Source organism: Podarcis pityusensis (assembly GCF_964106645.2).
Source record: "Podarcis pityusensis genome assembly, chromosome: 1".
Lineage (NCBI taxonomy): Eukaryota > Metazoa > Chordata > Lepidosauria > Squamata > Lacertidae > Podarcis > Podarcis pityusensis.
This window is the reverse complement of record NC_138028.1, coordinates 126,697,881-126,714,384: the sequence shown is the minus strand read 5'-3', so window position 1 is coordinate 126,714,384 and position 16,504 is coordinate 126,697,881. Positions and strand designations below refer to the sequence as shown.

General features: G+C 44.1%; 1 protein-coding gene across 6 annotated transcripts in view; it reads left to right on the top strand.

The window, feature by feature from the left end:
• Positions 1 to 5,760: 5,760 nt before the first annotated feature.
• Positions 5,761 to 16,504, top strand: part of BOLL (boule homolog, RNA binding protein) — a 36,737-nt gene continuing 25,993 nt past the window's right edge. Inside the window, exon 1 of one of the 6 annotated variants that reach the window (XM_081018761.1) lies at positions 5,761 to 6,035. In XM_081018761.1, the coding sequence (XP_080874887.1) occupies positions 5,946 to 6,035 (90 nt within the window). In that variant the 5' untranslated portion in view covers positions 5,761 to 5,945. Of the gene's footprint in view, positions 6,036 to 6,205; positions 6,301 to 8,578; positions 8,724 to 9,155; positions 9,276 to 16,504 lie in introns of those variants that run through there. The other 5 variants (XM_081018765.1, XM_081018760.1, XM_081018764.1 and 2 more) reach the window with 5 other exon arrangements.

Here is a 16,504-nt window from a genome sequence, read left to right as displayed (position 1 = left end):
CCATTTTTTAAGGGAAATTCCCTTATTACAAATAGGATTCCTTGCAAGAAAAGGGAAAAGTTGACAGCTATGCACCCGTCTCCCATGTCACTGCTGCACACTGGAATGGAAAGGGGTGAGGCAGCAACGAGTTTGCCATGTTGCAAACTCTCCAGGAGAGCTAATTGGGCACGCCTACCGGTGTATTTGGGACACGGGTGGCGCTGTGGGTTAATCCACAGAGCCTAGGACTTGCCGATCAGACGGTTGGCGGTTGCTCGGTCCCTGCTCCTGCCAACCTAGCAGTTCGAAAGCACGTCAAAGTACAAGTAGACAAATAGGTACCACTCTGGCAGGAAGGTAAACAGCGTTTCCGTGCGCTGCTCTGGTTCGCCAGAAGCAGCTTAGTCATACTGGCCACAAGACCCGGAAGCTCCCTCGGCCAGTAAAGTGAGATGAGCACCGCAACCCCAGAGTCGGTCACAACCGGACCTAACGGTCAGGGGTCCCTTTACCTTTACCTTTACCAGTGTGTTTGCACCGTGCAGATCTGACCACCGCTGTGACCCTCTGCATCTATGAAGCAGCCTCACAACCCTACCCTGCTGTCTGCTATTGCATAAGGCTTTTTTTGAAATCCAAGTATTGCTAAATCCATGTGACATCTCTGAAACACAGCAGCATTTGGCATGTGTATATGGGCCTCAGCACAAGTCCATACTGATGGCCAAAGTCATACATGTGACATCAGTGAGGGTCGTTTGCTGTTGCACAACTGTGCTTGCAGCAATGCTGTCTTAAAACAATTTGCAACGTTTACCTGTCAAGGGGTGTTTCACACACTAATCAAAAGGCACTATTTGCTGCTGATAGAAGCCTGCTGATATGAATCTAATAAAATTAGCATTTGTTATATTCTGTGCTTTTTTCCGAGGGTACTCAAAAGCATGCAGTACCAGCATACTTTTGTCCTAGAAGAAAAGCACTACTTATATTCACACTGATCACTGGTCAGATTTTCTCCCTTCTACAGCCGAAAAGGAACAAATTGCCCTTCCTCTTCATTCTGCAGCACCAGACAAACATGTTGTCCTTGTAGATATGTTGTTCCTAACACAATCAGTGTCTGACGTGTATTAAATTCAAAACTCAGGAAGGCAACCTTGAGTTTCTTTCTCCCTTTGCTTTGTTTGGGCTACAGCTTGCAGGATATACATTTTAAAATAAAGATACCTCGCAAAGAAGCAGAAAACAGAGAAGGACAAGGTCTCATGACACTGTCTGCAATATATTGGTGGTGGATTAGACACTAGTACAGCATGATAGGGAACATGCCCCCCCCCCGGCAGCATTGTTGGACTACAGTTCCCATAATCCCTGGCCAATAGCCTTGCTGGTTGAGGCATATAGGAGTCCTACAACCTCTGGCGGACCACAGGTTATTCACTATGTAGCCAAGCATTCTTTATTCAACACTGGCCAACGAGATGCCTCTGGAAAGTTCACAAGAAATTGAATTATATTGAAATTGAAATACTTTATTGTCACTTGTACGACTTGTATACAGCGAGATTACACGAGCACCCCCCACTCAGCTCTCTGAGTCTTAATTCCCCTCGTTTACTGACGCACACCCACCAAACCCGAAAGCCAGTTGCCCTGTTGTTATCTTTTCATTCAGCAGCCTAACAGCCCACGGATAGAAGCTGTTCTTTACCCTGTTGGTGCGACTAATCATGCTTCTATATCTTCTGCCTGAGGGCTGGAGATCAAGAAAGTGCCGGCCAGGGTGTGAATCATCCCTGAGAATTTTCCTCACTCTCCTAAGGCAACGTTCTTCTGCTATTTCATCCAGTGGATTCACGGGACAGCCCATAATATCTTGTGCTGTATTCACCACCCTCTGTAGGCACTTTCTATCAGCTGATGTCAAACCAGCGTACCACACCGTGATGCAGTATGAAAGGACACTTTCTATTGTTGACCAATAGAAGGAGACCATCAAATGTTGATTGACATTGTTCTCCCGCAATACTCTGAGGAGATGGAGTCTCTGTTGGGCTTTCTTAACCACCTGGGTTATATTTATTTTCCAAGTAAGGTCTTCACTGAGATAAATTCCTAGGAAATTAAAGGAAGAGACTCTCTCCACACAGCCCTCCCTGATGCACAGCAGGGCTAGTTCTCCTCTCTTCCTCCGAAAGTCCAACACCATCTCCTTTGTCTTGCTGATATTAAGGTGCAAGTTGTTCCCTAGGCACCATGTAGAAGAAGGACATGATGTAACACTCTCCTCTATTGTTCAGCCCCATTTTTGAATAATGGAGGCTCTATTTGTCTACATATCCCAAAACATTTCTCGGATGAAAATAGGGACATCCTATTTCATAATAATAATAATTTTATTATTTATACCCTGCCTATTTGACTGGGTTGCTCCAGCCACTCTGGGCGGCTTCCAACACATATAAAAACATAACAAAACATTAAACATTTTAACACTTCCCTATAGAATGCTGCCTTCAGGTGCCTTCTAAAGGTTATCTCCTTAGCTCTGGAGTCACATAACTCATAAACCTCAAACATATATCTGATGAAAATAGGGACGTCCTACCATACCCTCCAACACTTCTCTGATGAAAATAGAGATGTCCTAAGGAAAAGTGGGACATTCCAGGATCAAATCAGAAACTGGGACGGCTTTTGTAAATCCGGGACTGTCCCTGGAAAATAGGGACACTTGGAGGGTTTGCTAATATCCAATGATAGACCTGTCACGGCTAAAATGGCCGCTGTTTCTTTAATGCGAATAAAGCTGGGTCAGCATGAGTCAGCGGCCTGCACTGGGTTGTATATATAGAGAGAGAAATGTTAGGCTGGTGTTTGGGTTGGTTGGTTGGTTAGTGCTGGTGTGTATAGTTATTCAGTCGTGTTTTGCACAAAGATTTTTACGAATAAAACTCTGCAAGGATATTCTCGTGGACTCTTTTTGTGCCGACAAGGGTCCGAGGACCAGGCTGAGGAGACAAAGGGAGGTCAGAACCTTTTCCTCCTTTTTTGCTTTTTACAAACCTGTATTCCATTAATCTGTATAATCCGTATTTAATCACCCTCTGAAGATGGTTATTCAAATAGGACCGGAACAGCTGCAAAACAGTGCTACCCACACCAACTGAGACATCTGCTCCAGAAGAATACCATGGTTCATGGTATGAAAAAGTGCTGAAGGATCAAGGAGGATTAACAGGGACACATTTTCCCTTTCTCTCTCCTGATAAAGGTGTAGGGTGACAAAGACAGTTTCCATTGCCTGAACTTTGCTTTAAATTGATCTAGAAAGTCAGTTTTATCCAAGAGAGCTTCAGTCTGGACCACTACACTATTTTCCTTTGGGTGTCTCCTGAAAACTGTGGGTGGGATTCACCTAACATGCCCCATCTGTGGCAGCCCTGTGCAATGACTTCCACTTGCACGAACGCCTTTCCCACTTCTTCCCCCCAAGTCCCTGAAATTGACTCGGAGGGGTCAGGAGAAGCCCCAGAACAGCACATGAGGGGAGGAGACTGGGGATTGTTCTATCTGGCAAACTGAAATGCAACATTCATCATAGCTCTACATTGAATTTAGACAGGCCTTTAAGATGAGAATTTATTTTACCAACCAGTATTTTATTTATTGGTCGTGCTTTCACTGATCTTATTGCGATGCTGTGTTTTAATACGTTCTGCCTTGCTAATTTATTTATTTTTAGTACAGTGCATTTTATAAATATGTAAGTAAGTAAACAAATAAACGTAAAATGCTTTTTAGGTGCCCTTCCTCAGAGAAGTGTACAAAAATACAGAAACAATTTGCACAGCAGATAAATATGTTAATGACAAACAACAAAACCAAAAGTAGTCCTAAACCATAAAACTAAAACATGGGGTGGAAAGCAGTTTTGACTAACATTCTATCTAAAGCTCTGGGCAATAACTACCAGTAAAAGGAGCAAAGAGGAAGCATGAAAGAGAGTGGCAAATTATGTCCGAAATGAGAATGCAAGAAGAAATGATAGAATAATGTCAGTATTTTTCATATGATTATGCTAGTCTCTGCCTCTGGTTGCCACCATTTTGTTAACACGCGCTGGCCTAGGACCATCGTTTTTGGCTGTCTTAAGTAGGCTCTGCATGTAGCAAGACTAAGAACCTGTGTGTTATGTACTGAAGTTCTCACCCTGGGCCAGCAGGGGGATACTGTAGATAGTTTTCACTAAGGTCTGCATATGCAAATAAGGGATTGAAAGTGATGTTCAGTGATTGGATAGTTACAGAAAGTGTTACAGTTGCGTTGTAGTGGAGCTCTATATAAGCAGGCTGGCTGAACCCTTCAGTTCAGTTCAGTTCTGGCCTGTGAATAAACAAGAGCTGTTTGAAGAATCGCTGTGTCGTCTGATATGTTCGCCCACAACTTAACACTGCGTCCATCCAAAAATGTGATGTTGTACCGTCACACATTTTCTGAATGTACATATGGCAATGCAGAGGTGGTCAGTGTGGTGGCCTCAGATGTTTTAGACTGCAACTCCCAGCATCCCTGGCCACTGGAGCAGATGATTGTACTCCACAAAATCTGGAGGGAACATTAGCCACCCCTGAGATATACAACAGGAAATTGGTTTCCTTTTTAATCCACTTGTCTGCTTTTGCCACCTTGCTTGAATGCCGTCCACTTTTCTTAACCCCTTATGCTATTCTGTTCTGCTATTCTACTAGTATGGTGGCATCTCAGACTGCAGTCCTATGCATACTTACCTGTGCATCTCAGTGTTTGCTTCACTGAACTACAACTCAAGCCCCCTGGAAGAATTTGGTTCCTATTGCTGTGCTTGTATAATCAATCCGGTTTGGAGCAAGTAGAAAACTGTTAAGATTCTTCCACCTAACTAATACTTCAGTCTTCTACGCACTTACCTGAGAGTAGGTGGAGTTTACACGTACAAACTTGGGCTGCATATTGCTGTTCATGGTGCTGCCAGAAGATACATGTTTGGCAGTCAACTTTACCTTCTTCGCTTCTTACTTCTAATGCATTTGTTCTCATTTTCTGCACTCCTTTTGTGTAATAATGATGCATCACTCTTCCATCTTTTCTCTTTTGATGATTTCTGACTTTAGTGACATTTCTCTCACTCCCAGTCCTTCCTGCCCAGTTTTTAATTATTCTGATTTCATTTTCTCACTTTTATGGAAACCTTAGGTGTTTATTTCAATTACATTTAACAACTGGTACTAGGACTTGTGCATCGGTTTGTGACTTCGTTTTTCCTAGAAGGCAAATTTTGGGGATGCGGGTGGTGCTGTGGTCTAAACCACTGAGCCTTTTGGGCTTGCCAATCAGAAGGTTGGCGGTTCAAATCCCAGCAACGGGGTGAGCTCTGGTTGCTCTGTCCCAGCTCCTGCCAACCGAGCAGTTCGAAAGCACACCAATGCAAGTAGATAAACAGGTACCGCTGCAGCGGGAAGGTAAACGGCGTTTCTGTGCACTCTGATTTCCGTCACGGTGTCTCGTTGCGCCAGAAGTGGTTTAGTCAGGCTGGCCACATGACCCAGAAAGCTGTCTGTGGACAAACGCCAGCTCCCTCGGCCTGAAAGCGAGATGAGCGCAGCAACCCCATAGTCGCCTTTGTCTGGACTTAACTGCCCAGGCGTCCTTTTTTTTACAGGGCACAGTGAGAGAAATGTCAGCCACAACACAGTGGCATTTTACATATTGTATTACATGTTCATGATCCAGTTTATCATGAAAACTCTTGCATCACTCGTCTCTACTACCATTCCTGTTGAAGCCTGGCTGTCAACCAGCCTGGAATCAGGTGTGTGCGTGTGTGATTGTTGGCAAAACGATACCCCGAAAGGGGGAGGAGGAATGCAAGTGTCAGAAAGCAAACAGCACGCAGGAAGGGATCTGCAGCCAACGGCTAGATGCTGCCACCTTCTGCTGCTCTGGGCTTAGAAATAAGATATTACCCCTGCTTGGTCAGGCCAAGGTGTAATAATTCTCACTGCGCAGAGGTGAGTAACCCCCCCCCCGACTCCACACACTTTGTGGTTTGTGTGTGCAGGAGGATCTATGTAACTCTTGAGAGCTGAGCGTGCGTATTTCAGGACAGCAAGTTTCTCGGAGTGAGTGACAGCAGCAACAGGACAAGGGGAGGTGGCAGAGGTGAGCAGAGAGTCTTCTTTCCCAAGCATGGCAAATAAACGCTGGTCTCTTCTAAGCAGCACTAGGGGCGGAGGCTAAAACTACAGATAAGCAATGCAAGGATAATACGGAACGGTATGGGCATGAGGGAACCGGTGGTGATGATTTTTGGGACAGGGGTAGGAGGGGGACTACGAGGTGCAATGGACTGAAGGGGCAGGGTAGGTTTTCAAGGAGGGGACAGAGTTATGTAATCCTGGGGTGCAGGCTGAGATGTTATAGAAAGTGGCAAAAGGAAGGACCAACAGGCAACAAATGAAGGGGAATAATTAATGTGAACTGTTTAAACTGCACAATGCAATATGAAAAGATGGAATTGTATACTCTTTTGGCAGCCGAGATGTTGAGCTATCTTCCTCCTCAATATTCTCCTGAAAGACTGAAAAATGCTTGGTATTGCAACCTGAAGATCTCTCCCTATAGGCTAGTCCATAATGTGCGAACATATTCAAATGAATTCTGTAGCTGTAATAGGTGAGGAGGACCAATGTCAGAGCTTTGTGACTGCATGTAAGCCGATTTGTTAGGATGCGTTAGTTGGACCAACGATTATATAATGCTGGTGTGTAACGATTAACATACATAATTGCTGTCTAGCAATACAAGGCCGAAAGAAGAATGTGGGAAATAGGTTCAGCTACAAAATACCCATAGATGTCAGTTTATCAACAGGCCAGCCTTTTACTGGTCTGTATATAATTTGTTCTTCAAGCCATTTGATAGAAGGGAAGAATATAAAATCAGAAAAAAACCATTTGTGTCTATGTTTTCATTGTTAGCGCTCACATCTATTTCCAGGAGTAAAGGCTGGCTTGTCTCAGAATGTTGTGAAGTACCTAAAGCTTATGCTATTAAAAAAAACAAACCCAGACTTCCTTCCTTGACCTTTTTGCCACTACCAACTTGCATAGCTATAACCCTAAATTTTTTACTCAGATTAATTTACGGCTGAAAGCATTAAGGGTGAGAGCACAGTGGACACACTTGGAGACACTTGTCCTTAAGGTGCCAGGATTGCTGAAGTCAGGAGCTGAAAATCCTGTATATAAACTATGGTAGCATTTGTGTGGAAGCCATTTTTGGGAGAAAGTATGGGCTGCCGAGTGGCAACTAACACAAAATAGTCTTACGGGAGAGATGTGTAGAGATGTATACGATATTAATCCAGAAAGCGGCAGCTAGACTGGTGACTGGGAGTGGCTGCTGGGACCATATAACACCGGTCCTGAGAGATCTGCATTGGCTCCCAGTACGTTTCCGGGCACAATTCAAAGTGTTGGTGCAGACCTTTAAAGCCCTAAACGGCCTCGGTCCAGTATACCTGAAGGAGCGTCTCCACCTCCATCATTCAGCCCAGACACTGAGATCCAGCGCCAAGAGCCTTCTGGTGGTTCCCTCTCTGCGAGAAGTGAGGTTACAGAGAACCAGGCAGAGGGCCTTCTTGGTAGTGGCGCCCTCCCTGTGGAACGCCCTCCTACCAGATGTCAAAGAAATAAACTATCTTACTTTTAGAAGACATCTGAAGGCAGTCCTATTTAGGGAAGTTTTCAATGTTTAATGCTGTATTGTTTTTAATATTTGATTGGGAGCCGCCCAGAGTGGCTGGGGAAACTCAGCCAGATGGGCGGGGTATAAATATATTATTATTATTATTAAACAATACGGCAGCAAGTATAGGGAAGCCTTTTAACATGTAATGTTTTACGTGTTATGTTTTTATATATGTTGGAAGCCGCCCAGAGTGGCAGGGGCAATCCTGTCAGATGGGTGGGGTACAATTATTATTATTAGCGTTAAAAGTGCTGTTCCAATGCGCATATACTTGAGGGAAAAGCTGGATGCTGCTGTGTGCGTTAGGCCTAAACCAGCCAGGAAAATAGTGACAGCATTTCTGATACAGCCATATGGATGTGCTTGTGAATAACCTGAAACTAACAAGACTTGTGCTTTCATATTTGGATTGTATTTGCCTCCGAGGTCTGCTCAGAAACCTGAATGGAAATAAGTGTGTGTGTGTGTGTGAGAGAGAGAGAGAGAGAGAGAGAGAGAGAGGTTGGCGATGAAATGCTAAATAGGACAAAATGCTAATCTTCAAAGTCGTTCCTCTCTTCCTGCCTAGAGATTACACGGCTCACAACTGGTCATGGATGAAAGCCGAGTTTCTGGGCTTCCAGAAAGTAGGACTTAGGTGTAATTTGGGGGGCCAGGAGGCCAAATAAAGCTACCGCCCGCCTAACTTTCAGGCTCCGCCGAGTCCCCTAAACACAACCTCAAACCCTTTCCCTCCCGCTTTTACCCCACCTCTCCGCCCAGCCGAGGCTCCCACCACGTGTGGGGAGCGCGAGTTTGCCGCGCCCGCCCGCCCCCCGTTTTGCCCCAACTCCCGCTTCGCCCTGGGGCTGCGTTGAGGGAGAAGAGCTGCGTGCGCGGAACGTGCCCGCCGGGAGACCGCCGTGTATACGCGCGCGCGAGGGGAAGAGATGGAGCCCGACCCCTCGGTTAGTATTATTGGGGGGGGGGGGCAGGCCACCTATGGGGAGGAAACCGTTGGTTTCCTGAGGAAACCATTGGGGCAGGTTATCTAAACACAGGGAGGCCGGCGGTTGCGGCCGGGCAGCTCCGACGGCGGCAAAAAAAAAAAAAAAGCGTTTTATTAAGCGGTGGCGTTATTTTGTGTGGGTGGGCGAGCGAGAGGCGGGTAAGAGAGAGGGCGCGAAATCTCTTCAGAAGCCTCGACGGCGGTTTCCCGCCAAAACCGGCGAGCGAGGCCCATAACGCTCCCGCTCCCTCCCCTCCTCGCTTTAGGTCACGAGACAGGCGTTGGCCACGCCCTCCCTCCGTCAGCACGAGCCCCTTCCCGCTTTTATCCTTCTTCCTAAGATCCAGCCCCCGGGCTCGCGCCAGCTGCTTTTCTCCCCCAAGAGCGAGCGCTCCTTTTGCGCGTGCGCCCTAACGGCCGGAGAAGGGCGGTTGGAGCTGGGGGGAGGGGAGCGAGGTTCTGTCGAGGAAAAGTCAGTGCGAGGTGCTCCTAATTCCCCCGCATTCCTTCTGTAAGTGCTTCCTTCTCTCCGCCCGCCACTTTTCGACACCTTTTTGGCACTCATTTGTTGTTGTGTCGGCCTTTCCCAGTTTGCCCCTCTCTCGCCCCCCCCTCTTTTTAGCTTCTAAAACAGTGTTTCCAAACAGCTGTTTTTGGACTACAACTCCCATCATCCCTAGCTAGCAAGACCAGTGGTCAGGCGCGGTCTTGCTAGCTAGACGCAGGTGGCGCTGTGGGTTAAACCACAGAGCCTAGGACTTGCCGATCAGAAGGTCCCGCGATGGGGTGAGCTCTGTTGCTCTGTCCCTGCTCCTGCCAACCTAGCAGTTCGAAAGCACACCAGTGCAAGTAGATAAATAGGTACCGCTCCGGCAGGAAGGTAAACGGCGTTTCCCTGTGCTGCTCTGGTTTCGCCAGAAGCGGCTTAGTCATGCTGGCCACAAGACCCGGAAGCTGTACGCCGGCTCCCTCGGTCAATAAAGCGAGATGAGTGCCGCAACCCCAGAGTCGGCCACGACTGGACCTAATGGTCAGGGGTCCCTTTACTCTTTACCTTTAAACAGCTGGTTTTGGACTACAACTCACATCATCCCTAGCTAGCAAGACCAGCGGTCAGGAGCAAGAGCCTAGCCAGGCTTTATGTAAGGGGGGAGCAGAACCCCAGTTAAGTATTTGTTATTGATTTACTTGATTCGGGGGGGCAGATGCCCGCCCTTGTCTCCACCCATGGTCAGGGATAATGGGAATTTGGTGGTCGAAAAGCAGCTGGAGACCCAAGTTTGGGAAATACTGTGGAATCTAGAACAAGAGAGAGAGAAAGAGAGATAATAAAATTAAGGGAGAGCATCCGCTTTCTAGTAAATAGTCCGCGAAGAACTTGGCAGTGCCAAGTTGGTAACTTAACTGTGGCACTAAGGAGTTTATTAGATATGCCTCTTTCTCATTTGGTGGGTGTGTTTCACACGTGGTGTAGAGTTTTGGATCTGCATTTGGCGATTTGAATATAAAAATGAGAAGTCTGATTGCAGATTTATTTGCTAATGCCAGAATAAAAGGTGGAGTTCCTCTCGGTACTTCCAACTCGTGACACCTTTTGGCCTACTTTTGGTTTGTTAGTTAGTTTTCAATCAGTTATGTACATGGAATCTCCCAGTCCTTTTTACAAAGAGTTATTGATTGATTGAATTTATATACCGCCCTATACCCAGAAGTCTCAGGGTGGTTCACAGAAAAGACCACAATATATAAAACCAAAATAAAAGCAGTAACCCAATAACATCCCCCAATAACACCCCCCCAAGTGCTGGAGTGGGGAATACAAACACAGATTTTAACAAGTATACAATATGACAAAATGTAGTAAACAAAACATCCTGGGTGATTTTTTAAGAATGGCTTCATCTGGAGCTGCAAATGTAACCGAAATTGCACCAGTAACCTTCCCTGGGGAGACAATACATGAGGTGGGGTGCTACAATAGAAAAGACTCTATCCTGGGTCAATCCCATATATACACACAGAAAGATTTCTGATGAGGATCTTAATAGCTCGGCAGGTTCAGATGGAAAAATGCAGTACTTAACCCAGCAAGGATGGAGTTCCATGTATATTGAACATACTGAAAACCCTTGTTTTCTTGGTACCTCTACATATCCAAAAGAATCGTTTTTGATAACACATATGCCATGAAGAGAATGCCTCAAAATCATTATTTGTTTTATGAAGAGTGTCTCCATTTCTAGAGAACTTGATATTTTGGTTAGATTGAAGAAGTGAGGGGTGTTGTCTCTGTTATTTGCTGGATTGAATGAAATATCAGGACAGTTCCCTCGCCACTACCACTCTGCTCCAATTGCAAGTAGAGGACAGCAACTTGTTGCATTGCTCTTATAGGTATTCCATACCTGATGGGACAATCTACCACCCTTTTCTCCAGTTTGAGGCTTGGGAATAGGCAAGGGCTTTTCACATGCAGTATGTCAAGCAAAATTGTGCATCCCTTTTTCTTTATACATGTGGAGTCTTAGCATATGTACAAAAACATGCAGAGTTCAGTATGTTCAACAGATGTGGAAATCCATCGTGGGTTATCTCATGGGTAAAACTTGCTATTGCTAAAACTAAATGTGTAAGTACTCTACAGTGGTACCTTGGGTTACAGACGCTTCAGGTTACGCGATTTCGGGATGTGCACCGTGCCAAACCCGGAAGTACCAGAGCGGGTTACTTCCAGGTTTTGGCGCATGCACAAAAGTGCTAAATCATGCTTTGCACATGCGTAGAAGCGCCGAATCGCGACCCACGTGTGCGCAGACATGGCGCTGTGGGTTGCGAACGGTGCAGGTTGCAAACGTGCCTCCCGCACGAATCACGTTCACGACCCGAGGATCCACTGTAAATGTAATGCCAGGAACAGATTCAGGCGCAGACAATATGCTACTCACAAACACCTTTAGAAAAGGATAAGCTGTTTTGGAGTGGAACTTAACCTCTTCCTTCCTGCCCTCTGTTTCACTTCTCCAAAGTGCCTCCTGTAGTTTCTCCCTCAGAAGGGTTTCCCATGCATGTTTTGAGAAGTCACCAGGGTTCAAGCAGTTGCAGTTGAGGCCTCAATGTGTATGTTCAGTGTTATGGCTAGAAGAAATCCACATATTCATTAAATCCATTTATTCAGAAGTAGGTCCCTCTGTGGAGGTTTCTCACTAGGACATAAGTTTAGGGTTGTAGTACTAGGTAGGTAAACAGAAACCCCAGCCTGATAGAAAGGACAGCCAATTTTATTGTATTATATTTTTCTTACTTAAATCTTCAAGAAATTACTGGCTAAAAATAATACTCTGCATTGCGTTACTTGAAATTCTGCCTTATCTACATTACCCTGTATTATTTTGTATTTTTGAATTAAATTAGTTCTTCATAATAGCACTTCATCCTTGTGTTCTGAATTAAATGCTCATTGCCTTAGGCTTCTTCCTCTCACCATGTCATCTAATGATTGCTGTTATGCAGACAGTAAAGATGTGCTACGAATTTGCGTATTCCCATTGCATTTTTAAGTGTTTATCATCACAACCAAAATACAGATAAGTAATATACAGGAGCAGATTGCAGTCTTGAATTACCATAATGGGAATACAGTAATATTTTGTGTTGCAGTAAGAAATTATGCTGTGGGCAGAGCTTCAGTGCTGAAACTGAAAATACAGTATTAATGTTTTTCTCTTAATGGCCTATATGCACGTAACATACGTAGTAAAAGATTTCATTGTTAATAACATTAGAAGAAAGGACATGATTTTGTCTATTATGAGATCTCTGGTTGTGTAGGCAGCAACTATTTTAGGCGCTGACTTGCGGGTCCTTTTTGCCCTGGGGGAGGGCCGAATCGGGGCTGGGCATGCTTATGAAGGGTATGGGGAGTGGGAATGGAACCCCCAGGTGAAATGGTCTCCGCCTGTACAGTGGACCCTCCGGATACGAACTTCATTGGTTCCTGGGGTCCGTACATACCCCCAAAAGTCTGCATCTAGAGGCACTGCTTTTGCACACGTGTACAGTGCAATAGAGGGCTTCTGCGCATGCACAAAGCACGCAGGGTGCTTCTGCACATGCGCGCGTGGCAAAACCCAGAAGTATACACTTCTGGGTTTGCCGCATTCGCAGCCTGAAAGTTACGTTACCTGAAGGTAACATAACCCGAGGGTCCACTGTACTTCCTTTTACATAACCTTGCTTTGTGCTCTTAAGTTATTGTGGGGAAAAGAGTACTAATTTTATAATTTTACTGGATAAAATAGATTAAAGCTACTCTGAGGTTCTTTTGGTTCTGATTAGTTCGATATGGTCTGTTTGCTTAACTGATTAGCTATTTAAAACTCCATTTTTAAACCAGAAAATACACTTTAAAAATGTCAGAGTTGTTCCATGGAAAAGTTTCCAGCCAATATCTCAAAAAAGAGTCTCGGTTTTTCACAAGCTGCAGTAGATTTTAAGAGGGCCGCAGGTGGTGCTGTGGTCTAAACCACCAAGCCTCTTGGGCTTGCCATTTGTAAGGTCAGCTGTTCAAATCCCTGTGACAGGGTGAGCTCCAGTTGCTTTGTCCCAGCTCCTGCCAATCTAGTGGTTCAAAAGCATACCAGCATGAGTAGATAAATAGGTAGTGCTTTGGTGGGAAGATAAACAGCTTTTCCTTGCGCTCTGGCACTCGTCAGTGTTCCGTGTGCCAGAAGCTGTTTAGTCATGCTGGCCACATGACCCTGTCTGTAGACAAACACTGGCTTCCTTGGCCTGAAAGTGGAGAGGAGCGCCCCACCCCATAATCAAATTCAACTGGACTTAACCGTCCTGGGGTCCTTTACCTTTTACCTTTAGATTTTTAAATGCTTCTTTATGAAAAATTGTTTTTAAATCATGGTGAGGAAATATAGGCTGAATTGTGTTCTTCAATTACAATTTACTAATGTCTTAACTATTTCCTTTTAATAACTTTTAACCTCTCAATTGACATATCAGTGTATTTTTCTTTTCCAAATTGTTTTTGTTTTTTTTCAACAGACTCAGGAAGGACCTTGTCGTGGTTCTGTTGCTCATAGCAGACTGTGCTATGCTAACGCTTCCTGTGCATTCCTAGATACTACACTATGAACAATTATGACAATTTTTTCCTGGAAAAGAAGCTGATGTTTGGAATTTATTGGCTGATGATAATGTGTTTTTTATTATTGTTTGATGGTTAACAGCAGTAGATCTTTATCTCATGTTGTTCATTGTCATTCTGTGCCTTCAATCTGAAGCAAAGGGAGAGAAATTTATTATTATTTTAAACAATGATGTGTTTTAATTATTAAGCGGAGGTTTGGGTTTAGAAATGGTTAAAATAGGTATAGTGAATTTTTTCTTCCAGCTCTTCATTTATTTTTGATGGGTATCCATTACCATGATTCTTGTTGGGGGTGTGGGTTGTATATACGTATACAAATACACAAACAGTATGTACTGCAGGAATATATATTTATGAAGTTGAAATGGCACCATTTAGAAAATCTTTCTGGAACACCAGTGCCCCTCTGGTTGGGAATCACCCAGAATTGCCAATGAGAACTGAGCATGCTCAGTGGTAATGTAATGCTGACTGGCTGTTGGGAAGGATGGAATGGAGTGCCCTATAGGAGGGTATGGCAGGGTGTCTGAAATCCTGAACACGAGCATTCAATTTTACAACATTTTCTTGCAGGTTACACTTGTTTCAGTCTATTCAAAAACAGTTGTTACAAAGCTTTACGGCCATGATTTTTACAACAGAATTTTGTTCGGATTTTATACACCATTCCCATTCTCTGATAATTTCATGTTGTGGGAATATTTTTGCAGAAATATTTTGAAGAATATAATTTCTGCTGTGAAGACTAATTTCTAAAAAATGAACTAGATAATGTTTTGTACAATATAATTGTGGGTTTTTTCCTATGCAAATTTCAGTCTTTTCCTGGTGGTCTTGCCCAGCATAACAATAGTTACTACTGGTTTTAGTTTCTAGCTTATAAACTAATAATGGTGTACTTTTTTCATTATTTCTAGTACAGAAATAATGTTACTAGGGAAGAAGGTGTGGTTTTTTTAGTTAATTTTTGATAATTTTCAACATAGGATACAGTAAAAACTGAATCAATCTAAAGAAAGAAGTAACAAACCAAGAAAAAGAGAGAAAGAGAAAGCTTCCCCCTGTTCCTTCAGCCTCAAACCCTGAGAGAGCCTCTCTGGCTTACCTCACATGCAGGTTCCTTCATCTTCTGTCCATCACCTTCCTATTTGTATCTTCATTTATCTCAAATATAAATATTCAAAGAACAAAACATACATGTAAATAGGGTTAACAGAGAGCTAGAGTTAAAAGTCATAAAGTAAAGGTAAAGGGACCCCTGACCATTAGGTCCAGTCGTGAATGACACGGGTTGCGGCGCTCATCTCGCTTTATTGGCCGAGGGAGCTGGCGTACAGCATGTGGCCAGCATGACTAAGCCACTTCTGGCAAACCAGAGCAGCGCACGGAAACGCCATTTACCTTCCCGCCACAGCGGTACCTATTTATCTACTTGCACTTTGACGTGCTTTCGAACTGCTAGGTTGGCAGAAGCAGGGACTGAGCAACGGAAGCTCACCCCGTCGTGGGGATTCGAACCGCTGACCTTCTGATCGGCAAGCCCTAGGCTCTGTGGTTTAACCCATAGCGCCACCCGCGTCCCGAAATGTCATAGAAAAAGCAAGATATGAAGAAAAAAATAAAATAAAAGAGAGTCTTCCAATTCTCTGTCTACCAATTATGTATATGACAATTATTCAAAATATTTAAAGTATGCACTTCAGAGCAAATTCTAGCTGTATTAATAACCAGCTTTTTCTCATTCTGCTAGATGGTATTTCTCACCCTCCCTGGCATCTTGAATTCACATTTTTTCACTCATGAAGTCCAATATAGCACTTCAATTATTACCTTCTAGTGTCCAAAATAATCTCAGAAAGTAAATTTTAATCACCATGATTTTGCAGTCAGCAGCATTTCATTTGAACTGGGTCATGGCTCTGTAACCAAAAGTTCTCTTCCTTTGAAAGAAGGAACTTCTCCCATCAAAAAGTTTGCAGAGGGTAGAAAAATGGGATTCTGCTGTGCCAAATCGCCAATTTTAAATTGTCCAGCAAGCCACACATAAAGAATGGGAATGTCTACTTGCTTGTCCTGCTAATTTAAATTTTGGAAGAAGCTCTTTTAAAAGATCGCATAGTTTGCAAACCTACACACGTTTAGCTCTAAGTCCCACTAAATTCACTCGGACTGAGTGGACATATACAGGATTGCACTGTTAATCAGGTGTGATGTCTCTTTTGCACACATGTATATTCCCAGCCTCTTTCATATATGTCCCATCTCATCATGCAAGTTGTAAGGCTGTAGTCCTGTAGTCACACTTATCTGGGAGTAAATCTTTGAGTGGGTTTTCCCAAATAAATATGCACAGGACTGCACTGTAAATGACATAGAGAAGGAGGTAAGTTGTCTTCTTTTCATAACTATGAAAGGATCAATCTGCCAAGCTGAAATTCATCTCAGTTTCTTATTTTTCTGATACAGTACTAAGTTCAGTTCTCCACCTAAAGCTGTTGGAGTCAAGGGTCTTTGGGGCAAGGAGAGAGTAATTAGGGATGTAGGAAGTGCTTTCTCTTGGTTCATAATTCCTTAGCTTC